Genomic DNA, 27,405 nt, shown 5'->3' with positions numbered 1-27,405 from the left:
CTTACTCTTTTGTAATTTCATTGGAGAATATTTTGTGAAGTGCAAGTATGCAGTCAAGGAGGAACAACAATAACTGAGACATCTCTGAAGTCAGTCTACAAAGGAATTTCAGGTGAACCCTTCTTTGAAAGAAGCAGCTTTTTTAGCACTTGAGAAAGTAAACAGGCCAACCCAAGTGCACACTGTGGACAGTAGGAGACCTTCTGAACATAGTGGTAGTTGAACAGGGTTTGAATGCTGCCCAAAGCATGGCTGATAAGAGCATCTCAGCAGGTGGGGAAGCACCAGGGCATGAGCATGCAATGAGGCCAATGCAGCCCCAGTTGCAGAGCCAAAGGAACCGTGATACACAAAGTCTGAGGAGGAACAGGGGTGGGAGGACAAAAAAGGATCATTTCTGACTGCACGAAAAAAGAGCCACTTCAGTCTGCACCTGTTCTTACCAGCACAAGGTATGGAAGGAAAAGATTGGACTGGGAGTGGGGAGAGATAAGGAGTCCCTGCAGAATTCAGAGGAAGAGGAATCCTGTGCTAGAGTAGCTGAAGGGAGATAACATTCAAGACTTTAGGTAGTGCCTGAACAATTGAACCAAGAGGTCTTGGGCAGACATAGACATTTTCAGACTTACTGTATGCATCCACAAGAGGCACTCAGCATATGTATCTCACACCTCCAAGTGGAAGGCAGAGAAAATAGATGGGGATGTGGCTGGCTAATCAATTAGCCTGACAGGGGATTAGATGTGAGCCCAGAGGGATATTTCTTCTTTCTGAAGGCTTATAAGACTGGATGGTTGAGTTCTTATCAGCAGGATATAGCATCTTTTGTCTGCTTCAAAGTTGATTTATTGTTGAGTATTAAAGAAAATGTCCATATTCCTCTACTGCATTATAAGTTTTTAGGCTTGCTTTTCAGAAGAGATCAGCTTATAAAGGTATTGTGCTCCTTAACATCTCAGGCACACCTTCTTTGCTGTTGATAGTTTTTGATTTGACCAGGCTTGCTTTCCTGAACCTCTATAGTCTGCACCAGCAAGAAGTCTGAAAACAGGGGACAGAGCCTGGTCTGTTATTTATTTCTCTTGCCACCTGTTGCCACTGAGAGTAGTGTTTTGTCTGATATGAAAATGAACCCAGTAGGTGTGGGACTGAAAGTTTGAGGTCATTTTAAATAGGCCACTACCAAGCATTCTCTGAGAATTTTATTTTTTAACATCTTCAGAAGTTCTCACTAATGTCAATGCAGTGGATTACATGATGGAAATGCAAGTGATGGACACATGTCTAGCTTGCTGGCTTTGTTCTCTTGATAGTGTTTCTTGGCAGATTTTATTTTTGTACTGTTCCTTAAGGGAAATGCTGCTGGACTTAGCTCACTATTTTCAAGTGATTTTGGCTACAGGTAGATTGTTTGATATTATACCTATATATAGAGAGAATGAGGGTGTCAAAATGAGTGTCAACATATCCTTGTTTTGTTCCAGTTCTTGGATTTTGTTATTCCTGGAACTCAAAAGAGCAGACTATGTCAGTATAGTGCTCTTTACTCTTTGTTATGCATTGATTTTGCTAAGTTGCTGCATATTTCTGGTATGTGTGGAATATTTTTTGTTAGGAGAGTATCTGGAATTCTTTTGAAGATTCACATTTTCTCAAGCATTTCTTACATCTCTCCTGACTTTTTTCTATTGTGTCTTCAGTGTGGCTTCATGATGACAAAGTTGCAGTAAGCATAGGAATCCTGGCCATGTTTTAATCAGCTGTTTTCTCCATCTGAGCTGTTGGAGTTGATTTTTTGGTTATTGCGTGACAGTTGGTTTGTTTTTTAGGGGTTTTTTTAGAGATAAATATCTAAAATTTATATGAAATTATGATTATTCATGGATTAATTGGTGACATGGACTATTGAACCATGGCAAGCCAAGAATCTTTCTTGCTGAAGTACCACATTAGTTCCAGGAACTCCTGAAGATTTCCTAAGCTTTCATCTCAGTCGTATTCAAATCTTGGCTTGACTTTAAAATGTTCTCATTCTATACCTACACACTGACAGCTGTGGTGAGAAACACATCACTGGGATTTGCAGCACCTGCCAATTTCTTGACAGCCCTCTATAGTATTGACTCTTTCCTAGGCAGTGTCCAGGATACAGTCATAGGTAAGGTACTTTCGGAGAAACGAGGCATGGGCAGAGGTGCTTGCATATCTAGTATTAGACATTTAGGTGCTCTCAATGGAGTAGAATGTCATCTTCATTATTTTGGCTTATATTTACTTAGGATAAATCTACTTAGCTGCTCACTAGAGAGCGGAAATATTTGGATTACATTCCAGTATTTCAGTGTGGGGTTTTTTTTCCTTCAAAGGTTTGTGTCGTACCTGAAGAAATTCTTGTTGCATTTTGTGTAATCCAAAGATAATGAGAAATCCAGAAGACTCTTTTGCAATATTGTAATGAAAAATAGTTAACAGAGGGACAAAACAAATATGACTTGGTCTTTATAGTTCAGCCACCCAGAAGATTTAGTACAGAGGGAATTTGGGAAGTATGCAGAGCTAACATGCATGTCCATTTTTGCCACACTTTGCATGGCCGTTTCAGGTTTTACAGAACTGTGAGCTTCTTGATGTGAATATCTGTGGATGCTCTTGAGGTTCTTTGCAGCATGCAGAGAATATTTGCATGTGAAAATCTGCTGTTACTGCTAAAAACCCTAAAGGTGAATGAATTATTTTTATTGGGAAAGCAGGGAAGAAGAAACCAAGTGTACTATCAACAGGGTTTGCTGTGTGCCAACTGATAAAAAAGCTCATTGTGTGCCATATGCCAGCCAACTGGAAACTAAATATGTGCCATATGCCAGGCAGTTGGAAACTTTGCTGAATTTTGATGTGGCTATTCTGAAGTAAATGTGCATGAAAGAACATATGGTTTTTGTCAGCCAAATGTGTGACAGTGCCATTTTGAGACTGTGCCATTCAAGTGTGTTATTAAAACTAATATTTGTATTTTTTTTGTTGAAGTGTTCCTCATCAGGTGAAAAAAGAACTCTCCCAGAACCCAAAGAAAATTCAACCAAAAGCCACAATCACCCTCCTTTTTGTTTGATTTTTATTTTTTTAATCTCTTCTTTCCTGGCTCTGTCTAGGCACTGAGTTGTCAATGCTCAGGTGAGATGCCCATTTTCTGCTGGTTCGTTCAAATCCTTGTGCGAGTCCAACACTGCAGCTGTGGAAGTATGTATAAAAACAGTGGGCTGGCTCCAGACAGCGAGTGAGGGGGCCTGCCAGGCCACTCTCACGTGCAATGCTGTCATCGCACAACATCCATCAGTCTGTTGCTCCTAATGTTCCTAAGCACACCGTGGACTTGCGTTTTATTTTCTTTCCATAAGGCACTTGTACAACTCTCACTTCACTCTCGTTTTGAGGGGTGAACCTGAGACGGCTCTGTTGTTAAGTGAATCTCTTTCTCCCATTGTTCTCTCCACCAGTGAGTGCCAGTGAACCCGAACCAGAGACAGAGACAGAACCAGAACCAGAGCAGGAGGCTGAGGCTGAGGCCAAGCAGGGAACGGAGACACCCAAGGAAATAGAGGCTGCAGAGGTGGGACCAGAGAGTGAGGTGGAGCAAGGACCAGAGAGAGAGCCAGAAGAAAGTGCAATACTCAGTGAAAAGGAGAGGCAGAATGAGGAAGTGAATGAAAAAGACAACTGTTCTGCATCCAGTATATCCTCAGCAAGCAGCACTTTAGAGAGGGAAGAGAGAGAGGACAAGTTAACCAGTGACAATGAAACTGGTAAAGTGAAGCTTTTTCAATAATGAAGGGTTTCTGGTGGAAAAAAAGTGTTCAATTAGCAGCTCTGATATTGTGTTAATTAGCTAACAAACCATTTGCACCTATCTAAGCCTTTCTTCACCATGGCCAAGTCTTGTCTATTTGCTGCTTGGACATCCATACTTTATTGGGGTTACTGTGTTTGGGGGACAATAGGGCCGTGATGAAATGAAGTTTCATTTGATTTGAGATATTTTTCTTCCCCTAAGATTAATATATTAACTACTGAATCAGCATGTGCATAGACTTGGATCTCTAGCTCCTGGAGAATTTATTTGGGTTTTCTGTACATAAGTCAGTGAGACAAAGGGCTGTGCTAATACGATTCGTCATGAATTTTCAGATACCTTTTCTCATCATTTTAGTGGAAAAGGAGGAGCAGAGAGGGCTGAAATGTTTGTTCCTTCCCATCAGTACTCCTGTCTTGGACAGGCTTCGGACATCAGAGAGAGATACATAGGAGCTGCTGAAGATAGGTGTGGGTCATGGCCTTCTTTAGATCATGTGGAGGAGGCACATGAAATACACCTTGTCTGGAAAAGACCAGTTTCATGGAGCTGAGGGATTCTATCTAGTCAAATAGGCCACGAGGTACCAGCCTGGAAAGGCTCAGCCTGGGAAACACTTTAAGTACCAAGTTTCTGCCTAGAGAGATAATGATAACCAGAGTTTTTCTTTCAGCCCAGGCAGAGAGGGAATAAAAGGCAGATTTTGACTTTGTTGATTACTCTTTCCCCCTTTTTATAGAGAGGTGAAGAAATGTAATGTAATTAGGGCATTTGATTCCCAAGTTTTCTTTGGTCTGAAGCATGGAATGCATTGTCTTATATTTTCTAAATTCTAGATAAGAAAATGAGATGTGTGAAATAGTCCTGCTGTGTCCTGAAAGAAGAGGGATAGCTCTAAATCCCAACAATTACCTCATAGACATAAACTGTCAGATTGACTTGTTCAAGTTTAAATCTGTCACTTTTTTTCCAGGAAGCATTACATGAATTACATCCTAAATTTTAGAGCTAATTTCTTTCAGTCAATACCAAGATTGAGTTACTCTAGAATGCTATTGTACTCATAAAGAATGTAGATGGATATATCTGTAGGAAAGGCTGGGGAGGGATCACAAATGAAGGATGTTGTTACACTGTGGTATAGTCCAAGATAGTCCAAGTGCAAATAAAGAACAGTTACAAGCCTTTTCTCATTGCTTTGTCTGTTACCAACCTGTTACCACTCTAATTTAAAGTCCTTATGTACTTTTGTTAAAAGCCAAGAAATGTATTCTTACTAAAATCAACATCTTAAAATTCTCCTACACCACCAGTAGACCAAAGATTTATTTGGTAGTGATGAATAGGAGGACTCATGTAGTGAGTTGTTTGCTCTCGTGTAGTGTGGAGTTCTGGAAAGCAAACAAGCACTTTCTCTAGCAGTTTTGACATTCCCAAGGAGCATTTTGCCATTTATGAGGTGGCCTGTTGGCTCTGCCCAGGTGCACTGAGGACAAAGGCTTGCCCTTGGTGCAAGCTTCTTCATTAGCCATCCTGCCAAATTTGGCTCCCGATAGGTCTTGTTTCTCCAATGGTGTTTCAAAGCTTTACCTGTGCAGAGGAGAGCAGAAGAGGCCACCAAGGTAGGAAGAGTCTTCACAGATATGATCTTTGATCAGCTTGGACAGTTGAGGGTGGAATTGGGGAATGCAAATTAGAGATTGTGTCTGGGCTAATTCTGATGAGTAGTTTTGCAAAGGGATTAAACACTGGAGGATCCCATCTGGTGAAACTGAGAGGAGGTAGATCATGTGGGGTTTGTGGGATGGATCTTGGGAGCCATCTTGAACGTCTTTGAAAGAAAGGCTTAGAGTAGGGGGAAATCCTCTGCGAGGGCACAGCTGGGTAGAATCTATAGTGTGGGGAAGGAGTTGTGGTGCTGTCTAATGAAGCTACCTCAGAGAGAAGTCGGAGAGACTACCTCAGGTGAACAAATATTGGTAAGAAAGCAATCCCATAGATCAAGTCTGAGGAAAAATGAGCAGATAATGGAAGCAGTCAATCCACCAGCAGGAAAGTAGGTTGTATCCATTTCTGAAAAAAAAAAGGGCTTTCTTTTGTCTGGGGTTAAACCTCTGGACTGATTTTAAAACATGGTTTAGAGCTTGATCTAAATAGAGGCACGAGTCACTGCTGTCTATACGCTTTGTGCTGCAAGTGTTTTAAGGGAGGGGAGGCAGGGAGTTGTGGGGCCCTGGATGTAGATCTCACCATGAGGACACCTTCTCACCTTCTCCAGAACACAGGACTAGATGATGTGCTAAGAAAGCAACTCCATTGACAGAGAAAGCTGTAAAAGGTACTTAAAACTCCAAGGTATTGAAAAAGGTGGTAGCACAAGTGAAGAAACCAAGATAAATTGGGAATTTAAGAAAAATGGCAACCTAGAGGTATAAAAGAAAATCTTTAACCAGAAGGACCCCCCCAAAAAGGCAGGCTAGCAATCAAAGTAAAATGATGAAATAAAAGAGGCAGAGTTTATGAAAAATGTGTAAGGACTATGGGGAACAGAAGGAATTCCATACAGGAAATACAGTAAATGTGAAGAATTATCATTGTTGCATGTTTAATCACTTCATCTGATGCCCACTGGAAAAAGGAGCACCATAATTGTTAGACACGTTATCCACATTGGTTAGTAGTATTAAATTCAGGGAAATGGAGTCACAGAGACGCTTATATCATATATTTTTCAAGTTTGACCACTATAATTTGTTATTTATGGTGCTGTCTCAGACATGGTATTTTGCTTATTATTGGTGAGAAAAGCAGTAGTCAGAAAGATTAAGCTTCATTACAGTGAAATGTTAAATGATTGTAATGTAGGAAGGCCAATAGCCTTTCAACACTGACATATAACAGGGAGGTTAACAGTGGTTGTTGAGCAGCATGTTCAGAATTATTTTGTAAAGGTTCTCATGTCATAAACAACTTTTAAAACCTTGCTTATGATTACACTCTTTGCCCTGAGAATTGCCCTGAGAGCTGTACCATGGGTATGCAGCATACTTTGTAATTCCAATAGTCTGTGTTGTGGAGATGGCCCCTAGCCAGGGGGTTCTGAGGGTATGAAAGCTGCCCTTTCCTAGCCAGCGGGGTGGGAGGAGGAGAAGTTAACAGCTACAGGTCAACCTTGACATCAGGCAAGGAAGATCTCTTTCATATGATAATATTTTCCTGAGGTTGTTCCAGTACATGGCCAGGTGAAGAGTATGATGATAACCTGTTTTGTGTCATTGTCATGATATTTAAGCCCCATTTTGAAATACCAAAGGTTATGAGAATTTATGCACTGTATAAAATGAGCTGAGGTAGTAAGTACAAAATGAAACCTGGTTTCAGGTGACAGATTTCAGGTTTCAGGAGAAACCCGAACATTCAAATCCTGAAAGTTATATCTCTACCAAACTACATGATGTTCTTTAGTCCCCTTCGTTTTTTGAGAATTACTCCTAACCCATCAAGATCAGGCCATATCAGCGCTGTATCTTATTTCAAAATTTTCACAGTAACTGTTTACCTAGTTTAAGAGTAGTTTAAAAACCATCCCTCGCATGGTTTTTTTTGTTGGTTGAAGAGTGTTCTTGGTGCTCTGACTTCCTTCCCTTGACTGTCCCCATCTGTGTGTGTGTGATTGCAGGTCCATGGTCACAGACCATTCAGGATGCTGGTGTGAATGAGCAGTGCAGCAACATCCTCAACAACAAGCGGTTTATGCTGGACATGTTGTATGCGCATAACAAAAAGCCCAAAGATGAAGAGGAGAAGGAGCTGGAGGCGAAGGAGGAAAAGAAGGAGACGGAGGAAAACGAGGAGTCACTCACTAGCCTAGCCAGCAGGATCTCTATTCTTCAGGCCACAAAGCAGGCCAAAGATGAAAGTGTCAAAAAGATGGAGATAGGAAATCTGGACAACCAAGGCAGTGTGAAAGCCTTTGCAGAAAAATTTAACAGTGGTGAGCTGGCTAAGGGGACAGCAGTGCCTGAAGATGAAATCAGTGAACAGGTCCCTGAGAAAACACCAGCACAGACAAAGAAGGAATCTGATTACATCTGGGATCAGCTCATGGCTAATCCTCGAGAACTTAAAATTAAGGACATGGATTTTACAGACTTGGGGGAGGAGGATGATGTAGATGTGTTGGACATGGATATGGGTCCTGGGGACTCCCTTGCTCCCCCTCCTCCACCTCCACCTTCTTTTCTGGGTTTGCCTCCTCCACCACCTCCCCCCTTATTTGGATGTCCGCCTCCACCACCACCCTCTGCTAATTTATTGGCTCCTCCTCCACTGTTCAGCACTCCTCAGGGTTTAGGGTCACCCCAGGTTTCTAGGGGTCAGCCAGCATTTATAAAGAAGAAGAAAACCATCCGTCTGTTTTGGAATGAGGTACGGCCATTTGAGTGGCAGTGTAAAAACAACAAACGCTGCAGAGAATTCCTGTGGTCGAAACTGGAACCCATTAAGGTAGACACTTCCAAACTGGAGCATCTCTTTGAGTCTAAATCCAAAGAACTGCCTGTCACAAAGGTACAGCTTGTATTCAGTTTGCTATTTTTCTGCTATTGTATTGGTATTCATTCTGAATTAGATCTAGGTGATTTATGTTGTTTATATCAAACCAGTGGAAATCACTGGATGTATTTCTAACTTGGCCTATGACGGAAGATATTCCATGCCCTGACACTAGAGATGAGCCTAGGGTGGTGTATGTGCCAGGTTGCCCTCGTCTCAGGTCTGCCAGTTGTGGGATATCACTCCAGTTGGCAAATACCAACAAATTTTACATTAGATTGTCCACAGCTGAGTGCCAAACTAGATGCTGGAATCTGAAATATTTTCTGTTGCGTTCATGAAAAGGTCACAGCGTGGTGATTCATATCTGTGTATTTGACAGCTCTTCACTTAGTAATATTTTCCTAATCATTATGTGGAAAGCTTAGAATATCAGACTGGATCTGCTGCAGAGTCTACACATGTGCTTTGTTCTGAAGGATGGAATTATCAGCTGGACCATGTTTACAGCTGAACTCTGCAGGGTTGTCAGGTTTTTGTTTTATACTGGTGATCAGGCCTATTTAAAATCTTTAATTTATACAATGTGGCAATTTTAGGATAGAAGCTGGCACAGGAAATACCTCTAGCTAGGATTCCCTCTTCTTTAGTATTGTTATAAAATAAACTCACAAAGGCTCATGACATGGCTGTTTAACATTAGAATCAACAACGAAAGGAAGTTTTTTGTAGTTACACTTAGGAGGAACTTGAAGTAGCATTATAAAAGTTATTAGCCTGAACATTTGTTTTTCATGGCTACATAAACTCTTTTCTTCTAAGCAGCATAATTGGTATCAGGGAAACAATATTTTTTCCAGTTAAAATGATAGTAAAAAATGTCCATCTCTCTTAAAATAAATGAATGGCTTGTGTGTTTTCTCTGTATGCCTATATGTCTTGTAGTGATATAAAAACAGTCAGCACCTTGAATATATTACTTCTCTTTAGCTAGAGAGTTGTTACATCTATTATGTATTGTAGATATTGTTTGCTCCTACTCTGGGGATTCTGGATGTCTCACAGTAAAGGTTCTCTGTGTCACTTGCCACTTTATTAACTCAAAATTTTCTAACAGTCATTCTTGATCATCTTGACAAAGTGGAAACATTGGAATTTCTATAATCAAGCCCACAATTACCTAGCAAGCAGCAGGTACATAAAGAGATGGCTCATGCACTGCCATCACTGCTCTTAGCTGGATTTTTTTGTAACACAGATTCATGCAAATCTGTAACGTATGGTGTAGCACCTTTAAAAACACATTCAGATGATTGTTCATCTGGCCAAGGTCAAGATTAATTTCTCTCTCTGATTCCTTTTCTACTGAGGAAGGAATGCTGGTGACATCGTGGCATGCTACTCCTCATCTCTCTCCCCGTAAATACAAATCTGACACAGATGGTTCATAGATGGAAGGAATGAGAGCATTTTCTTAGATCCATAAAATATTTAATTCCTTGCATTGAATATGGAATGATAACATATTTGCCATTTCCAAAATTTAGCTTTGTGTTAAGTGCCAGCATTGTAATGGAGTACTCTGATTCCTAATTTTTTATTCTTATATGAAATTTTGATAAAATTTTAAGTTGTTGGAGTTATGACTTGTTTACTTTTCCAGTCAATCATCATGAATGTTCCCAAACTACCCTTGGCCATTTTCCCTCCCTCACACTTGCTTCTCAAAGCTGCCTGATGCTTTGGCAGAGCTTTTGGCTTCTGGCTGGAAGATGAGTGAGCAGGTTTGTTTGAAATTAGTGCAAGTCTGAGCAATGATTTAGGTGCTTTCCCCTTGATGACCAATAACTGCTCTCTGCATGAGACATTGTACTTTTGGCTCTCTTTCCACCTTGTCCCATAACACAGACATAGAAGTCTCATTGTCTCATTGCAGAGAAGACAATGGGGAGTGAGGAGTGCCACAGTAGAGCTCTTTGCAGGCTTTTGAAACTCCTGCCTGGTTTTTGTGAACACCAGCAAATCTTCCAGAGCAGGAGATGGTCCTTACCTCAAGTGAGAGTGGGAATAATTAAGCAGACCACCGAATCCGTAAAAGACTTGATGTTTGGTACAAAGATTACACTCAAATTAGGATAGCTCTCGATTTTTCCAGACTGCTTGGTTTATTTCCAGAGAGCACATTCCCCGTTGTGTCTAGTTTCTCCTGTCCAATGGCTGCAATCCAAAACAGGTTTATTCTATAATGTCATAAAGTCTGACTCACAGCTCAGTTGGTTCAGCTGAAAAAAGAGAGTGCAGAGCAACAAACCAGAAGTCAAATCTCTAAATTTCATATTCAGAGATGGAAGTAGGTGCATAGAAAAGGAACAGTCCAGAAGGATGAGAGGAAAAGCAAAGTCAGGATGCATAAAGGGGGGGCTTGGCTATATCTTGTGCTTATGCTGTCTCATACAGCTGTAACCAATTTTACTCCAGTTTCTAATCCTTCACTGTGATTTCCACAACACACAGCTATAAACAGCTACTTCCTGGCTCATGAGAAGTTTTTCATTAAACACAATACACTGTAATAAAATAAAGTGGATTTAAAATTGTAGGATATAATACAGGATTTTGGGGGCTGGGACTGGGAGAGGAGATTCTTGATTTTAGGAAAACTGTGCCACACTGAGAAACTTGCACACTGATATTATTTAGCAGAGCACCTTTAGTTGCAGGTGGTTTATTTTTTAGAATAGAGCACCCTGAATTATATTTGCCAAGAGAAGAAGTGATTAGGTATCCCCTCCAAACCAGTGTAGTATTTCCTTCCTTCCCACTCCACTGAACAAAGCAGATATTTTGGCAAAGTACTTCAAAGTGTTTACTTTTCTGTGAAGAGAAGTGAAAACATGCAGGCACTCCTCAATTAAATGCTGTTGTTCAACCCTATTACCATCCACTTGGTTTTGCATGAAAGTATTATTTTGCTGATTCATGTATACCCTCTGGGATATAGTAATCCATCATGTGCCCACAGACATAAAAATTAGTAGGAGAGAAAAAGGAAGGAATCTGTTTTCATGTACACATGCTTAGACACATATTCCTTTTGAAAGGAGTTGTTGCAATTTCAGTGAATGCCAAGACAAGTCATAAATGTGGACCAGAATTTCTGAAAAAGATTACATACAAATATCTTGGAAAAAGTTAGTGGCAGCTGAGTGATTTCATTTTAAATCTCTTGTATTAAATCCTTGCTAATTGAGATAGAAATAAAATAAAATTTAAACAAAAAAAATTTTAAAAGCCATCTCACTATTAAGGTAGATTTTTTCTGCGCTACTGATGTAGATTTTTGCAACTTTAAAGGCAGAAGATATTTCTGAATTGATGCTTATAATATAATTGTTTATTTCCATGACCACTTGAAAAGTTATTTAATTTTTTCTGCTTCCCACATTAATTACAGCAAAGAGGCATGTTTAAGACTATGTTCTCATCAGACTGCAAATCACTTTCTGTGGGATAATAATAAGTTTTAAATAATCCATCTGGACTACCCAGTCTTCACCAGAGGCAAGAGAATGTGGCCAGTTAGGTCTTGTGAAGGCCTAAATTCACTATAATTGTTAATAAATTGCAGAAGTGTTTGTTTTCCAAAGATTACACTACCTGATATGTTTGTGTATTATAATTACTTTGTAATTACACATAATGATATAGTGTATATAATATTCAGAAGTTCAGGGATACACTTCATACTGACACATTAACATATAAAATCAAGTGCACTAGTTCACTGTTCCCTCAAGCATTTTAACTCTCTGTTAATGAATTTATAAAGCGTAGAGTGAAGGTACCAAATATTGTAGTAGAAATTAGTAGTTGTAGCTTATTTTAAAAGTCAGACACTTCCACCTGTGCAATTTCATTGCAGACAAAAAGCAATTCTTTTCCTAGTGGTAAGGTAGTAAAGTTCACAGTCGTAAAATCTTTCTCTTTTCTTCATCCTTTTATTTATTTGGAAAGGATTTCTTTGGAACTCAGACATCATCCCAAGAATGGATTTAAAATCTCTTCAGCCCCTGTTTTTAAAAGGGTTATCACCCCAACATTTTATATCCTATATGCAGTTCTAGCTCTGGAAAATACCTCCATACCCTCATGCCCTGTGCAGCTCATCTGAGGTGTAAAGCCAATTCCTAGGGAGTGTGTGCACTGTAGGGATCGCAATGATCCCAGCTGTGAGAGTCCTGCGTCCCCTAAATGAATATGTCTCTCTTGTCAGACTTGGGAGCCTAAAAACAGAGCTGAAGATTTGAGGCTTACTTACCCATACCACATGTGGGAAGCCTAAATTTAACTCCTTTCCTCTGGCCTTTTCCCTTCTGCATAAATTCTTTGGAGCTGTGTAATTCTGTGCTCCAAAGGACAAGGTAAAAAGTGGTGGTTTAAAAAAGGCTTAGTGCAATACAAACTCAAGAGGAAGCAGTCTCTGGTGAACCCTCTTTGGTTTTAACATGGTCTTGGCCACTAACTGTGGTCCTGAGAATGTGATTAGTGGCTCAGGGACTAAAAGTTACTGCATTAAAGGAGAAGCTGCATCTCACATTCTGCAGGTAGCTCCCCAAGAAAAAGAGGAGTCTATTTTTTTAAAAAGAGAAAATTCAAGAAGGCTTTAGGGATACTTTTAAGCTGTTAAGAAGAGATCAGATCTGACAGAACTGATAGAAAAACATGGAAAACTAATGTTATCTTTGCTCTCCTAAAATTTATTCTATTTACTGCAAAATTGTTGTTTCTTTTTGAGTTTTTTAAAAAAACAACTCTTTTTACTTTCTCAGATCATACATATGTGGTTTTCCCAAATTCCTGTAAAAAAGCACCTACCTTCAGTCCTACTTGCACACAAAAGTTGCATCATACCACGTTAGTTGTTCTGGTATGATGAAAGGACTGTGGTATCATACAGGTGCTGGACAGGCTGCAGAAAGCAGTGGGTAAACCTCTTCCTGTGCAAGCAGTGTTCTGAGCTATGCCAGAAAAAGGTATCTTTTTAATGATACAGCTGCATTCCCCATTATGTGCTGTCCACAGCTGGAGGTGCTTTGATGAAATCATATTTACTAACTTCCAATTCAAAAACAGCACGTAGGCCTGGTAGTGGGGTATTTTGTGTCTCGGTGGCTGTGGTGCAGACCCAAAGAGGCATGTTTAAAAAAGTGAAGGACAAAGCTCAGTAGTCTAAAAAATAATCCTGACCACAGATTGAGACTCGAATAGTAAGTCTCCTCCTGGGCTTTCCCCAAATTCACAAGAGATAAAAGACTGATACATCAGCGTGCAGGACTTCTCCCTACACTCCTGTGCTTGACAGCATACCTCAGTCTGTCTCTGATAGGGATAACGCAGAAGAACCACAGAAAACATGTTTACAATGTTCACATATATGCAGAGGGAGGTAAAAAACCCGAGCATGAGGAGCAGAGTCCTCTCAGCTTTCAGCTACCCAGCACAACGTACATAGTTACCAAAGAGACACCTTCTAGCATGGGATGATGAGTGAGAGAGAGGCATGCTGAGGTGTAAAGCCAAAGACTACATTCAACACTACATTGTGCCATATAAGTGGATTTTGAGTCACCTTGCATAGTTGGTTCACATTTTGCCACTATAAGGATGGGGAGAAAGAGAAAAAAATTCCTTGGGTCTACTCTAGAATAGAATTTAAAGCATATGTTGCGAATTCTTTGTGATTTTATTATTATTTGTACTGGAGGTAAGATCCAAGGATATGGATAGTCTCAAATACAACTTTGTAAAAAGCACAAGGGTTGATATTTTTCTGCATCTACGAAGGACTTGACAGATATATAATGAGCAGCAAGGTCGTATAACTTTCCCCTGGCAGCCAAAGGTCAGAAAAGCAAGCCAGTGCCTCCAGAGAGACACCTACAGCTCCTTTGCCAGTGTCCCAGGTGGATTTGTAACACAGGAGAATGATGTCAGGCAGGTGTGAACTACTCTGTTTCCCAGCCAGCTACACGAGAGAGAGGGTCCAGACTGGTTCATCCAACAGGGAATTGAGCCCTGGAGCCCCTTGGCTGCCCAGCTGCTGCCCCAGCAGGCCTGTGCTGGCCAGTCCTGCTGCATAGCAGAGCTCTGGGCTGGCAGAGGCAGTTTCAGGTATTTTTCAGACTGGCTCCTGCCCCAAAGTGCCCTTTTGAGGACTGTGTCAGACTGGCTCTGCTTTGCACAGCACTGTTCAGATCTCTGATTGAATCCTGGCAGCTCGTGTTGATAGGATAAGGACGTGCTACAAGAATTCAGCTTGTTTTGATGCCTAAAAATAAATTAGGTTTACACTCAGTGTCAGCTTTCTTGAGTGGGGGAAGTCATTAGTGAAAGGAGTGACTTTTCCTTTATAAAACAGATCAGAAGAATAATGACCTTGTTCCATTCTTTACCAAGAAAACTGCTGCAGATGGGAAGCGACAGGAGATCATTGTGTTGGACTCAAAGCGAAGCAACGCCATTAATATTGGCTTGACTGTGCTGCCCCCTCCCCGAACCATCAAGACTGCTATTTTGAACTTTGATGAATATGCCTTAAACAAGGAAGGAATAGAGGTAAGAAAGAACAGTTGATGTCTTCAAGTCTCTATCATCAATACTTTTTTTCCTCATGCTGCATATGGTACAGGCTACACTGGTCATGGAAGAAGGAGAAGGGGTTGTATTATGTCATGTCTGAGTGTTGAAATTTGTGGAACCAGTGCAGTGGACTCAGAAGCGGGAAGTGTCATGAGGCTGGGCATGCTCAGTGCTCATGGATTATCTGCTTGCTTTGAGTAGCAATGGTGTTAATTCCTGTCAGGTTTTTCAGAGTATTATCTGAAGCTTGACTGAAATACTGTGAGCAGCAAAAATAGGCAGCGAGTTACTAGGGCTGATGCAACTGGTACAAGGTTTAATAAATTTCATGCCCAGCTAGCTGTTGGAGTCAGTCTAGATTGTATATCTAATGGAAAACAAATACGGCAACTAGTTCTGCCCAGAATAGCATTTCTGTGTTACTGTTGTTTGAAGAAAAGCAGTTGGTATAAAGATTACAGATGATGTAATTTTTACCACTACAGGTTTGACTTTGCAGATATTCTTACCAAGATCCAAGATGAACTCTGTTTATTTTTTTTTATCAAAACATTTTTATTCTGTGAAGTGTAAAAGAAGCCTGTGGCTCCACTGTTTTTTTCATTATGGTCATATTCATTTCAATTTTTTAATTTTTTTTCAAGAAGCCTGTATCATCTAGTAAGAGTAATCTGCACAACTACAAATCTCAACCAGTAGCTCTCAGAGGTCATATATTAATTCACAGTCACCTTTTAGTGGTTTGGCACTGTGTTTCATGATTTCCCCCTTTCCACCTCCACCTTGCTGACTACAAAAGAAAATGAGAAAAACTTCCTGGAATGAAAATGGTATTGCCAACAGATGCATGCAAAAGAAATACTTAAGGCAAAAAATCCTTCTAGCTAGAAGACAACTGCTGATTTATCCCTGCTAGAACATCATATCTTTCCCAAGCTGTATTACTTTTTGCTGTATGCATATTTTACTTGTATTGTGAAGGTGCCAGATCACTCCAAAACCAGTAATTCTTTTATGATCCAGCCCATGTACTCACCACTGCAGTCTACAGTACTAAGCTTTAAAATGTTGGAGAGAAGGACCCCTCCAGACAAGCCCAACTCACAGCCAGTTAGATCTCAGTGCTGTAGGCAGTGTTTCCATACAAAGTCCAACATTAAATGGCTGACAAAGGAGGACAAGTCTTCATTAACTTCTGGGTATCATCTCCTTAGAATCGTGTCCTTCTCTGGCTTCAGGTGCTCTGCCCAGCCCACCTTTTGCACTGCCAACATTGGTCACTGGGCTGCCCATCTGGGCTGTTGTGGTGTCCACAGCTGTGCTTTGTACGACCACACCCTCCTTTGGGTGGCCTTTCCATTAGCTGCCAGGAACCCATAATTTCATTTAAAATATGTATGAAGGTGGGTTTCAATCTGAAGAATTCAAGAAACCAGGAAATTGTACACTGTTAATATACTTTCCCAGTGCTAAAGAAAAGGTTGCTGAGGTCTGTCCCCACAGCTTGAAGCTAAGGATGTGAGTACTCCTCATGTGATCATTCAGGTATTTGAAATCAAGAGAAAGGGTAAGTCTTGGTTGGAAGGATTATGTCCATGGAGAAAAGAGGTTTTATTACCTCAGTTATATATATGTATTTACTTCCTATCAGGTAAAACCCTATGCTGAATTCAGATTTCTTTTTCAATCCCAAATTACATATTTTTCTTACAGTATGCTACAGAGTCAGACCTCTATAATGATAGACGGGGCTGAATTAAACAATTCAGTATTGGCCAGGTAGCACACAGGTTGATACAAAAATTCATAACTGTGAGCCCCACTGCTTTCAGCAGATCCCTACCTCAGTTCTCCATACTGCCCCTTTGGTCTACAACGTAGGCAAGCTTTGTTTCCTGTGTCTCTTCTCTTTATCTGTCTGTTCATTGGCTTTAGCTTTTGAGTTAGCATAGAGGGAAGAGAGGTTGTTGTTTCAGTCTAGATTTTTAGAAGTTTTCTGGTTTATTTCTGTCTAAATATAAAGAAATAATTGGTAGCATCTTTGAATCAGTAATAGTGTAAGAATCAGCTTCATATATTAAAAAAACCCACAGATAATGCAGCAATTTGCTATATAATGCAATTGATATCTTGTCTGTGGGTTGATTGAGGCAGAACTGGTATGGAAAAAAGTATGCAATTTGCCTAATTAAAAAATTGTACCACAGTGGATACTCAAAAGCCTTTCTGCACAATAATTGTCTAGAAGAGATGTCATATCCAGTAAGCAGAACAGAGATGTAAAAACAACAGGAAAAGAGATGTGTGCAGTAGCAACATAACATTCACTGCTAAAATTTCAGAGAAGCTAAAATTTAGGATCATCTTCAGCTTTTGTCAGATCCAACAAAGAGCAGAGCACCTACAGTGTAAAAAGTCACCTTAAACATCCTTTGCCTTGGCAGTGAGCTCTGTGTTGTGTCCTTTGCTGAGGAGCATTGCCACTGTCATGTGGGTGTGTGTGTGGCTTTAGTTCTGCACCTCAGTGAATTAAATGGTGCCTTAAAACTGACCTTAACAATTCCTTTAAGGACAGTGGACTAAAGCAGTGCTGGCAGTAGTGCTAGCAACAAGCAAGGATGCAGTGGGCTGCAGGCCCGACTTCAGGATAGCCCAATTCATCATCTGCTCAGTCCACAGTTAGAGCATTAGGTCCAATAGAGCCTCCATTGCTACCCTGCATCCTGCTGAATGCTGCTTTGCTTTTGACATGGAATTCTTGTCAATATTCCGTACTTTACTTTTTAACTTTAAATATATAACTGAGTGGAAAAAATGCTCCACTTATTTTAAAGCCCTCTATTCCTAAGTATGTTGCCTATTTTTAGGTCTTAAAGCAGTTAGGTACCCCTGAGCTGTGAAATAAAGCAGAAGGTGGGGCCATGACACTAGAAAGGCAGATGTAGTCCATTTAGTATGCAAAGCAGGCACTGTTTGAAATGTATTTTCAGAGGAATGCACATCATGTGTTTGCAAGCATGAGCCAGTCCAGCTAAAAAAAAAAAAAATTGCCACCTTACATTTGCCAAAGTGTTTATGTTTTCCTTTCTTTGAAAACTTGGCATTCATTGTGTTCAAACAACTTGGAGCTCACTGCAGAATGAAGAACTGCCTCCTTACAATAGATGAGGTCTTGCTGTGGGTTAAGCAAAAGAGGCAAGCCTAAAATCCTGGCACCTAATTTGTATGTATCAGAGGCAACTGCAAGAAGGGAGTCCAATAAACAAGTCCTTGGTGCTTGTCTGTAGAGAAGGAAATGAGTGGATCCCTCAATAAAGGGCTGCTCATTAAGGAAATGTGGACCAAAATCAATTAATACCAAAGACTATGGTTAATTTAGAAGACTAAAATTAGGGTAATGCTGTGAGGAAATTAGCATGGTTTGATTTCTGCTTTACAATGTGGCTTTGTGATGCTACACAATGTTGATTGCATTAGTAAGTATAGTTTTTTTAATAAATCTTTGGAGTGAAAAAAAAGTCTCTCCAGGTGTGCTGTACTCTCCATGCCCAGCTGTGCTACACCCTGCATACCCATAATAAAATGGTATTGGTGTCTGGACTGGCTAGATAGCTCTGAGATGTAAAAGGGGTAAGAAATGACATCTTGATGTTAAAAATCTGGATGGTGATATGTATAAACAAAAATCAAAATTTGATTTTTGGAAACAAGTAAGGTATTTACATTTTTATTCTGATCCTTGACATCAACATTTGCAGTTTCCAATTTGTTTGTCTAATGCTTTGTAAGAGTATGATGGGATGTTTCAAATGATGCTAGCTTGTGTGACCTGAAAGAACACCTTTTTTCACAAGTCTAGACAGAAGAAAGAATGGCCTCAGTGGTGCCTTGCTGACCCACAGCCAGCATATCACAGCCCTAATCTGTTTCAGACTTTATTAAAAAAAAAAAGCCACACTCTCTCTCCTTGAAGCAGACCAAAACATAATCTGCAGTTTCTGTGATCAGCAATGACATGTTCATGTGTTTTTGTAGAGACCTGAGGAAGAGGACTGGTCTGACTGAGGCAATGGTATCAGTTCCTGATTTACAGAGATGGTCATCAGCATTTTAGATGTAATTCTTTCTCAGAATTGGATCATTTTGGAAAGAGTTATAATAAAATTAGTGCAGGCAGCTTCCCTTACAGTGAAGTTCTGACCTTCATATGCTGTTACATTTTGTTAGAATTTCAACAGGTAATGTGAACCAGCAACGGGTCTTGTTAACAGCTGTCTGGGAAGCTGAAATATGAGAGAGCCTTTCAGGAGTTGGATTGTCTTCTGAGGCCTGTCAAATATCTGGTGAAATACCCACTTATGTGTACTTGGTGATGCAGCTTATGTATTTGTGGTCCTCAAGCCACAGAAGGTTTTGAGGGCAACAACAACAAACAGATATTTGAGTTACTAATTTTTTTCAGGCTGTTGTTCACCTGGTAAGATCAGGTGAAACCAAACACCGAAGATGAGACACCCTGCAACCTCACAGTCACTGAGAAGCCCCAGTATCTTATGAAAGAGAAAACTTAAGCACCTAATTTCCTCACAGGAACTGGGCTATTGGCCATCACTGCTTAGGTGCTTCCTTGCATCCCACACTGAGGTCTGTCACCCGCAGCCATATGTAAGTCTTCCCTCTCAGGAACTTTTGGAGATTATACCTCAGGATGGCAGAGTCCAGGAAATAAGCAGTCTGATCCCTTTCTGAAAGTTCAATCAGGTGACTGAGTCGGGCAGCAGAATAATTTGGGTCCATTATCTCATGCAAAAATTGCTTATTTTCCTCAATTATTTGCACATATGTTTTCCTCAAAACATAAGGCTTTGGCCCAAACAGTTGTGTGAGAGTGCGTGAAGGTGAAATACATGTGTCACATGTACCAGAGAATATGAGCATAGGTTTTATTGATAACCAGTTCTTTCACTGACCTGAAGGTTGCTGACACCACCTCAGTTACAAGAAAAGACTCAGGGAGCTGGGCCTGTCCAGCCTGGGGAAGAGTGTCAATGTGTTTAAGTATCTGAAGGAAAGGTGTCAAGAGGATTCATCCAGGCTCTTCTCAATAGTTCCCAGCAATAGGACAAGAGCAATGGATAGAAACTGATGCACAGGAAGTTCCACCTGAGCATGAGGAAGAACTTCTTTACTGTGCAAGTGACTGAGCACTGGAACAGGGTGCCCAGAGAGGTTGCAGAGTCTCCCTCGCTGAAGATACTCATAAACCATCTGGTTGCAGTCCTGTGCTGTGTGCTCTGGGATGGTCCTGCTTGAGCAGGGAGCTTGGATCAATAATCCCACTGTGGTCCCTTCCAATGTAACCCACTTTGGGATTCTGTGTACTAGGAAGAGCAATATGAACTAATGATTGGACTCTAAGCTGTTTGTGATTTAATGGTCACATCAGGTGCCAGTAACCTTCTGCCCTGCTGTGATTTTATGCTACTTTTACTGTTAGGGTTTTTTTCAAAAATAATAGAAATAAAAATTAAAATAATAATAAAGTGGCAGATGGTACACTCATCAGTTTCCAGCTCTGAACAAATGGCTCAAATTAGTCATAGAGTGGAAATCAAGAAGAGGAGAATTTCACTACTTGCTCAGGGGCACACCAAGGATGATGGCCAGCAGGATCAGAATCATTTGCTCAAGCAGGTCAGGAGTGCTGGTGTAGATTGTTGTTATGGGGGCGCTTGCACCCTGGATGGTGTGAGACCTGCCAGCAGCTCTGGCCCCACCAAGGCATGGCTTTCAGCAGCAGGGCTGATCCTCAGCAGCTGGCACCACAAGCACAGGCTCTTTTGTTTGGCATCCTCTGTTTCACATAGTATGGTATGCAGCACAGCAGTCTTGCAGAACTTGGACTTGAATGCTTTTTGTCAGTTCCATCTGTCTTGTGATGTTTATATAAAGCTCAAGGAGGAGGAGAGTCCCTTTGGAAATAAAGCTTACTGTTTCTTTGCTCTTTTTAAAATGCCCCAAAGCAGTGTAAAATCTGGAGTGAAGGCATTGCCCCACCACAAAATACTTGTGGGATCTCTGGGTAGCTGCCAAAAGTCCTGGTTATTTGTAGGATTCAGTTGAGAATACCGCTGCAGTGTTAGCCTTCAGAAATGCATCAGAAGTATTTTTACACCCATCACATGGCTACTGCTAAACTCTCCATGTATGGATGTACAATATGATCCTATTTACAAGCTGCCCTGTCTCAGCTGAGGGCATGTCTTCCTCTTGGTGTGGAAGAGAGGAGTAGGCACTAAGATGCGTGACTCCTTCAAGGGACACTGCAAAACATCTTTATTTATGAGTTTCAGGCTCAGTCTGGGGTTTTTTGCAGACTTTTTTAGATGAGTATTGATTCAGCACTGAGACCATGAAGCAGCTATTTAGAAATCTAGTTTTATGTTAGATATGACCCAAGGTACAGATTTCAGCTTGGGTGGGTGTGTGGGTGGATGGATGGATGGATGGATGGATGGATGGATGGATGGATGGATGGATGGATGGATGGCAAAATCAATGCACAAATGCTGTCAGTTGAAACAGGTGTACATCAGAATATTTTCCAAGCAATCATTTTCAGGCTAAGGAAAAGCATCAGAGTGTGTTGAGGGATCTTCCTCCTCATCGTCTTTTTTTTAACTTAAGATATTTATTTGTTGAGGTAGAATCTTGAGTGTCCAAGGAAGGAGGCTTTTTTTTTTGTTTTCGTCGTTGTTTATAATAGAGAGCAAGAGAGAGAGAGAACATTAACAGAAAAAATGCTTCTTTATTAAAGTTTATGGAAGTCAACAGAAGAAAATGCACAGCAATAGAAATGCTGTGGCTGAAATTAAATAAGTCCCAGATCAACAAATTGAACATTATTTGCCTGCTAACTCTTGTTCTTTGCCTGATCAGAAGTCCCTTGCTCTCTATCCATGCTTAACTCCAGTACTTGCAAACAGCCAGGGAAACCATCAGTACTGGAAGGGAGCAGTTGCTTTGATGAATTGGCTATGTCCAGTGTTGGAATAAGGCTGTAGTTTGGATTGGCAGGTCTGATAGCTCTTTGGCTGTATTTTTATTATTCTCTCCTCCCATTCAAAACAGCCTCTATCATTATAGACGGCTACAGCAAAAACATGTCATTCCAGAGATGAATAAGCATAAGTTGTGTTAAAAATCTGCTTTGCTTTAAGGAGGCATTGATCAGTAGGGCAGAAACCTCAGCTTATCTGATGTCTTTGTTGCTTTTCTTTTTTATTTTGAAGTGCATTTATTGTGTTAAAAACTGATTAAGAAGCAATACTTTAGAGAGCAATACTTTCAGAAGGAAAGCTGCCACATTTAAACAAGCCTGTAAAATTCATGACTTAAAGGGAAAATTTAAATATTTTGTGCCACACTGACAGCAGAAACTGAAAATACTGAGATCCTTTTTCAGATAAAAAGAAAAAAAGGCCATATATTATGCAATGCATAATTCTGCTTTAAATTCAATGTGTTCCTTGAGAAGTTGTTGGTTAGGGTAGAATCTTTAGGAGTGACCTAGTAAGCTGCAATAGTTTCCATGTTCCATAAGAAAAACAAGACAGACTAAACAAAAAAGTAAGAAATTATGGGGACAGCAAGGGACAGGAGTCTTCAAGTTATTCCTGTACACTTACAAGTATGCTAGAAGATTTGTAGGTATTGGGGCTAAAAGGGACCTTAAAATCTAGTCTGACTTGCTGTAAATCACAGGCCGCAAAACTGTTCTCCTTCTACCCTTACTTCCATATGTAAATTACAAAAATATATTAAGTTCTGACTTAGACATATGGAAGTCGATGAGATCAGTCCTAACCAATTTCTTTCCATGTCCTTCAGTGTTTCATCCCATGATTAGCCACTTACTATCTACTGAATACAGATTTTTAAAAAAAAATTCTATCCAGATATATTTTTAAACAAACTGCAGGTGTGTGAGATAGCAGTCCTTGTTTTGCTTCCTTGTGCAGTGTATTGGTTCTTGGTTGACCTAATTTAACAGCCAAGGACTTTAGGACTTCTACTGTGGCTGCTGTGGGGTCACACAGCAACCAACCTTCACCCTCCTCTCAGCCCCACCACTGACTCTTGCCTTTTGGCTCCCTGTACAGAAAATCCTGACCATGATCCCCACCGAGGAGGAAAAGCAGAAGATCCAGGAGGCACAGCTGGCGAATCCTGATGTCCCCCTGGGCAGCGCTGAGCAGTTCCTTCTCACCCTCTCCTCCATCAGCGAACTCTCCGCCAGGCTCCAGCTCTGGGCTTTCAAGATGGACTATGAGATAGTGGAAAAGGTGAGGGGAAAACACAGGGATGGGTGGAGACTCTTCCGAGGCTTTGCTTAATCTTTCCCTGACCTTGGTATTATATGGACATTTTGAGGAAATGGTAAATGGGTCGCTTTTGTTTTGGTGGCCAAGCAGGAAACAGCTAAACTGATCCTTCATAATCTCTTCCTTCTATAAAAGAAAATTGAGAGATTATGTCTTCCTTCCTTTAATTAGTCACTAATGATATTGAAACAAAGAAGAGGGCTAAATCGCTGCCACATCTTCTCCAGATGTTGTTATTCAGGAAATTACTTCAGAGCAATGAGAATTTTTCTTTCGTAAAGATTGAGTGAGGACTACTGTATTCAGTCTTATATCATGAGAGTATTGATCTTACATCCATTTGAACTAAGGAAAACACCATCCATTAAGGTTTTTTTTTGTTTATAGCTCTCAAGATTCTAAACAAAAGATAAGACACTTCAGCTCAGTCACACACAGTTGTTGCCATCTTCTCTGTGGCTGGCATTCATTCAAAGAACACTGTAATTGGGGTGTCTGTCAAGAATGATGAATCATGGCAAAAAGTTTTAAAAAGAGGATAAAATTTTGGTGCATAGACAAGACAGAATGAAACTGTGTAGGGGATTTCAGGTGCTGGCTGCCTTTCACAAGGTCTTTCAGGAATCTCTGCACGGGAGCTTCCTTTTGGCTGCACTTCTGGTTTATACACCTGGCATTGCCATTAAAGCAGCTGTCTCCCCTACATACTGGTTTTTGTATATGTTTCTGTACACATAGGTGTGTATTGAAGAATCAGTATAACTGTGCAATGTGGATTCTAAAAAGTGAAATGTGAAAAAAGTTTCACATGCTTGTGAAAATGCCTTGTTTACCCAGCAATGGTTATTTATTGAGTTATGCAACAGTGGATTGATTTGCAGGAGGTACTGTCAGGACTACTCAATCTTTATTTCATTTTTTTAGATGTTAGGACATGCAGTCACACCAGTACTCAGGATTTTTATTGGAATCTTTTAGTATTATCCATTTACATTTCTGACTTGTATAGCAAAATACTTGTATCTGGCATGAACATGGGTTTGCCAGTTTGTTTTGTTTTGTTTTGTTTTCACTTTGGTACAGCTATTTATTCTGCTTCAAAGTTACACAAGGCTAAATTGTACCTTTCATGTAAGATGAGTTAGCAGTAGTTATTAATCTCTGCATATATCTAGAATTTCTAGTGTCCTCTCAATCAAAAAGCAACATTTGAAGCATTGCTAAAAGATACATAAATTCTGAGAGTTTCCTTTTGCCATAAAGTTAATTTATTGCCAGCTAAAATCCATGTAGAATGGATACTAGTACAAAATGTCTCAAATACTTAAATTACTCAGAGAAGCAACAGCTGTAGGGAAGACAAACCCAACATTTTTATCCCTGTTTGAAGGTAGATAGGACTAAGCACAGTACTTACCATGAAATGGTAGAGGAAGTAACATGATAACTGTGATAACGTATGAGGAGCACATGATAAGCCTAGCAGACAAGGATAGATAGGACAGACAGCTTGGGTCTTGGGTGAGGACAAAGAGACAGGATCAGACATCAGGAGTGCAAGGCAGACTGAGCACCTGGGTGTCTCCAGTTAAAAAAGCTTAAGGTCAGAGTTCTAGGTAATCAGTAAATGTACATGTTATTTAGACTGAAATAAGATACTGTGATATTCAGTTTTTTAAAAATGAAGTAATTTATGTTGGTGGTTATGATGATAAAAGAGACCCTTGAGCTGCAAACATTCTTCTGTTCTTGAAACTATGATTTTTCAGAAGATCTATCTGCAAAAGGGCAAACGCTTCATGAAACATAGGTCCCAAAGTCACTTAGCTCCACAGCTTTGCCTTTCTTTTTTTGTCCGGCATTTTGCTTGATCTTTTCTTTTTCAATCTTATTTTGTAACAAGGAAACCTCATAGCCGTTCAGAATTAGCACAATTAGTTCAACACTCATATTGTTTACCAATTCACACATACATTTTATGTAACATATGAGTGCTATTATTTCCATGAGGCTGGAAGTTTTCGATGGTCCCTATTACCAGCAGTGTGAAATACCTGAGTTATTGGTAAGCCCAGGGTTCTCATACATGAGACTTTTCTGCTAACCTGCCAAGAACAGAGTTCTGCCTAAGTGGGTTTTAGCTTCACCCCTGACAACCTGAAAGAAAATAATATGAATTGTTCAAGAAATGTGTTAAGTGATGCATTGTTTATGTTCATTAAAAGCTTTTCAGGCATAATAAGAGAAATCATCTTTCTTAGCTTGAATTTAATTAACTGAAGCAAGTCAGGGTACTTGACTTGCATCATGTGCAAGTGGGGAGCATCCTCAGCCTGTGAGGAGCTGAACTGGATGAATAAATATTCACTCTTTGCTCTCTATAGAAAATTTAAAATGAAAGAAAAATGAATGAATGTTAACATAAATGCTTACCAAAACTCGTTAGCGGAACAATAATTTCCCTCTCCTTTCTTTTGGTATCCTAGTTTAAATGCACAGACAAAAGAGGTTAAAAAATTGCACTGTGTTGCTACTCATTCCTCATACGGAATTACTTATGATGCAGATATTGTCAAATTCTGTTATCTCAGAGGAGCTATAAAGATCTTTAAAAAAGCAATAGAAACTTTGATTTTTTTAATTAAGATGACTGCAGACAAATATATCCTTTTTGCTGACAACTTCAAAGATCACGAAATTAATAAAAGCAAGTGTAGAAATGAAAAAAGTACAATGAGTTGAGTTCATTTGTGCATGTCCATCCCACATTGAATTGGGCATTATGAGGTGTCTTTCAGACAGAAGTTCTGGACCAATCCTCACATTTCATTCAAACCTAATCTTTAGCTGAAAAATAAAAATAAAAATATCCTCCAAGGATATGAGGTAGCTCTGCCTTATCTATTTGCCCTCTTTAGGTAGAAGGTGCATTTTATAGGAAGCAAGAGTGGGTGAATTTGAAAAACATCAGAAATTTGTCTTATTGTTCAGTATCTTGCACAGTCTTTTTTTTTTTGTTTTTTAATCCTACAACAAAATAAGAAATAAAGAGTAATTCTAAATGTGTACTATATGCAAGAAAGTCTAAGATCAGATAACTTGTCTAAATAGCTAAATGAAGGGCTCAGTATGGCCTGGTTTAGCCTGGAAGCCTCTTATGCCACCTTCTTATTCACCTAGGGAGTGTTTTAAATTAGTCTTTTAGCAATGTTTTTTTGACAGGTTGAAAATTGATCTAAATGAAATAGTTCAGAAGCCCATGTTTACCACAGATTCAGAGCAGTTTGAGTCATCCCATAATGCAACAAAACAAACTAAATCAACTCTGACTTTAAAGCAACTCAAAGAATACTGTGAAGCAGGATCATTTTAATTCACTTTAATAAATTCTTGGATTATTTAGCACCTCTCCTCTGATGTATAAACTACTTAGCTCACTATCTCATTTCTTAATTTGTCTTTAATTTACCATATTCTTTTCAAGAGACAAATTGTTCTGTAGGGACTAGAAATGTATTTCATTCATCTTTTATGGTAAAATATCACTACAGTTCTTGAACAAACCATTGTGTATCTCCAAGAAAGTTAAATTCCCAATTACTTTGCCTCTTGGTCTAAAATAGCAGCTTAATTTTGTTTTCTTGGCTCATAAAGAGTATAACAATTTGGGAAATTGGGAAAAAAGTCTCCCTGCCCATGGCACAGGGGTTGAAACTAGATGACTCTCAGGTCTTTTCCAATAGAATTTCCAATATGATTCTGTGAAGAGAATGCTGCTCACAGATGCTTAGAATGGCATGTGAAGATAGAAACAATGTGAACTGTTAGTCTGCATACAAAATAAATAACCCTGGGCCTCACACAGAGACACAGAAATAAGTTCTGTCTACTCAATTACCCTCACTCTCTTCCTTTGAACTCTCTGGTGTAGTTCACTTCCTGAGGTAATTGAACAGAATGTATGATTTCAGACCTTACCAG

The 27,405-nt window shown here is 39.9% G+C and overlaps 1 protein-coding gene across 11 annotated transcripts in view; it reads left to right on the top strand.

Moving 5' to 3' along the window:
* Positions 1 to 27,405, top strand: part of FHOD3 (formin homology 2 domain containing 3) — a 372,220-nt gene that overhangs the window by 301,293 nt on the left and 43,522 nt on the right. For 10 of the 11 annotated variants that reach the window (XM_039698711.1, XM_039698710.1, XM_039698704.1 and 7 more), the window contains 4 exons: positions 3,495 to 3,800; positions 7,527 to 8,416; positions 14,858 to 15,016; positions 23,203 to 23,385. In XM_039698711.1, the coding sequence (XP_039554645.1) occupies positions 3,495 to 3,800; positions 7,527 to 8,416; positions 14,858 to 15,016; positions 23,203 to 23,385 (1,538 nt within the window). The remainder of the gene's footprint in view (positions 1 to 3,494; positions 3,801 to 7,526; positions 8,417 to 14,857; positions 15,017 to 23,202; positions 23,386 to 27,405) is intronic. The other variant, XM_039698709.1, reaches the window with a different exon arrangement.

Source organism: Passer montanus, unplaced genomic scaffold (genome assembly GCF_014805655.1).
Source record: "Passer montanus isolate IOZ18808 unplaced genomic scaffold, ASM1480565v1 scaffold129, whole genome shotgun sequence".
Taxonomy (NCBI): domain Eukaryota; kingdom Metazoa; phylum Chordata; class Aves; order Passeriformes; family Passeridae; genus Passer; species Passer montanus.
The sequence above is the reverse complement of the archived record's forward strand: the minus strand, read 5'-3'. Positions and strand labels throughout refer to the sequence as shown.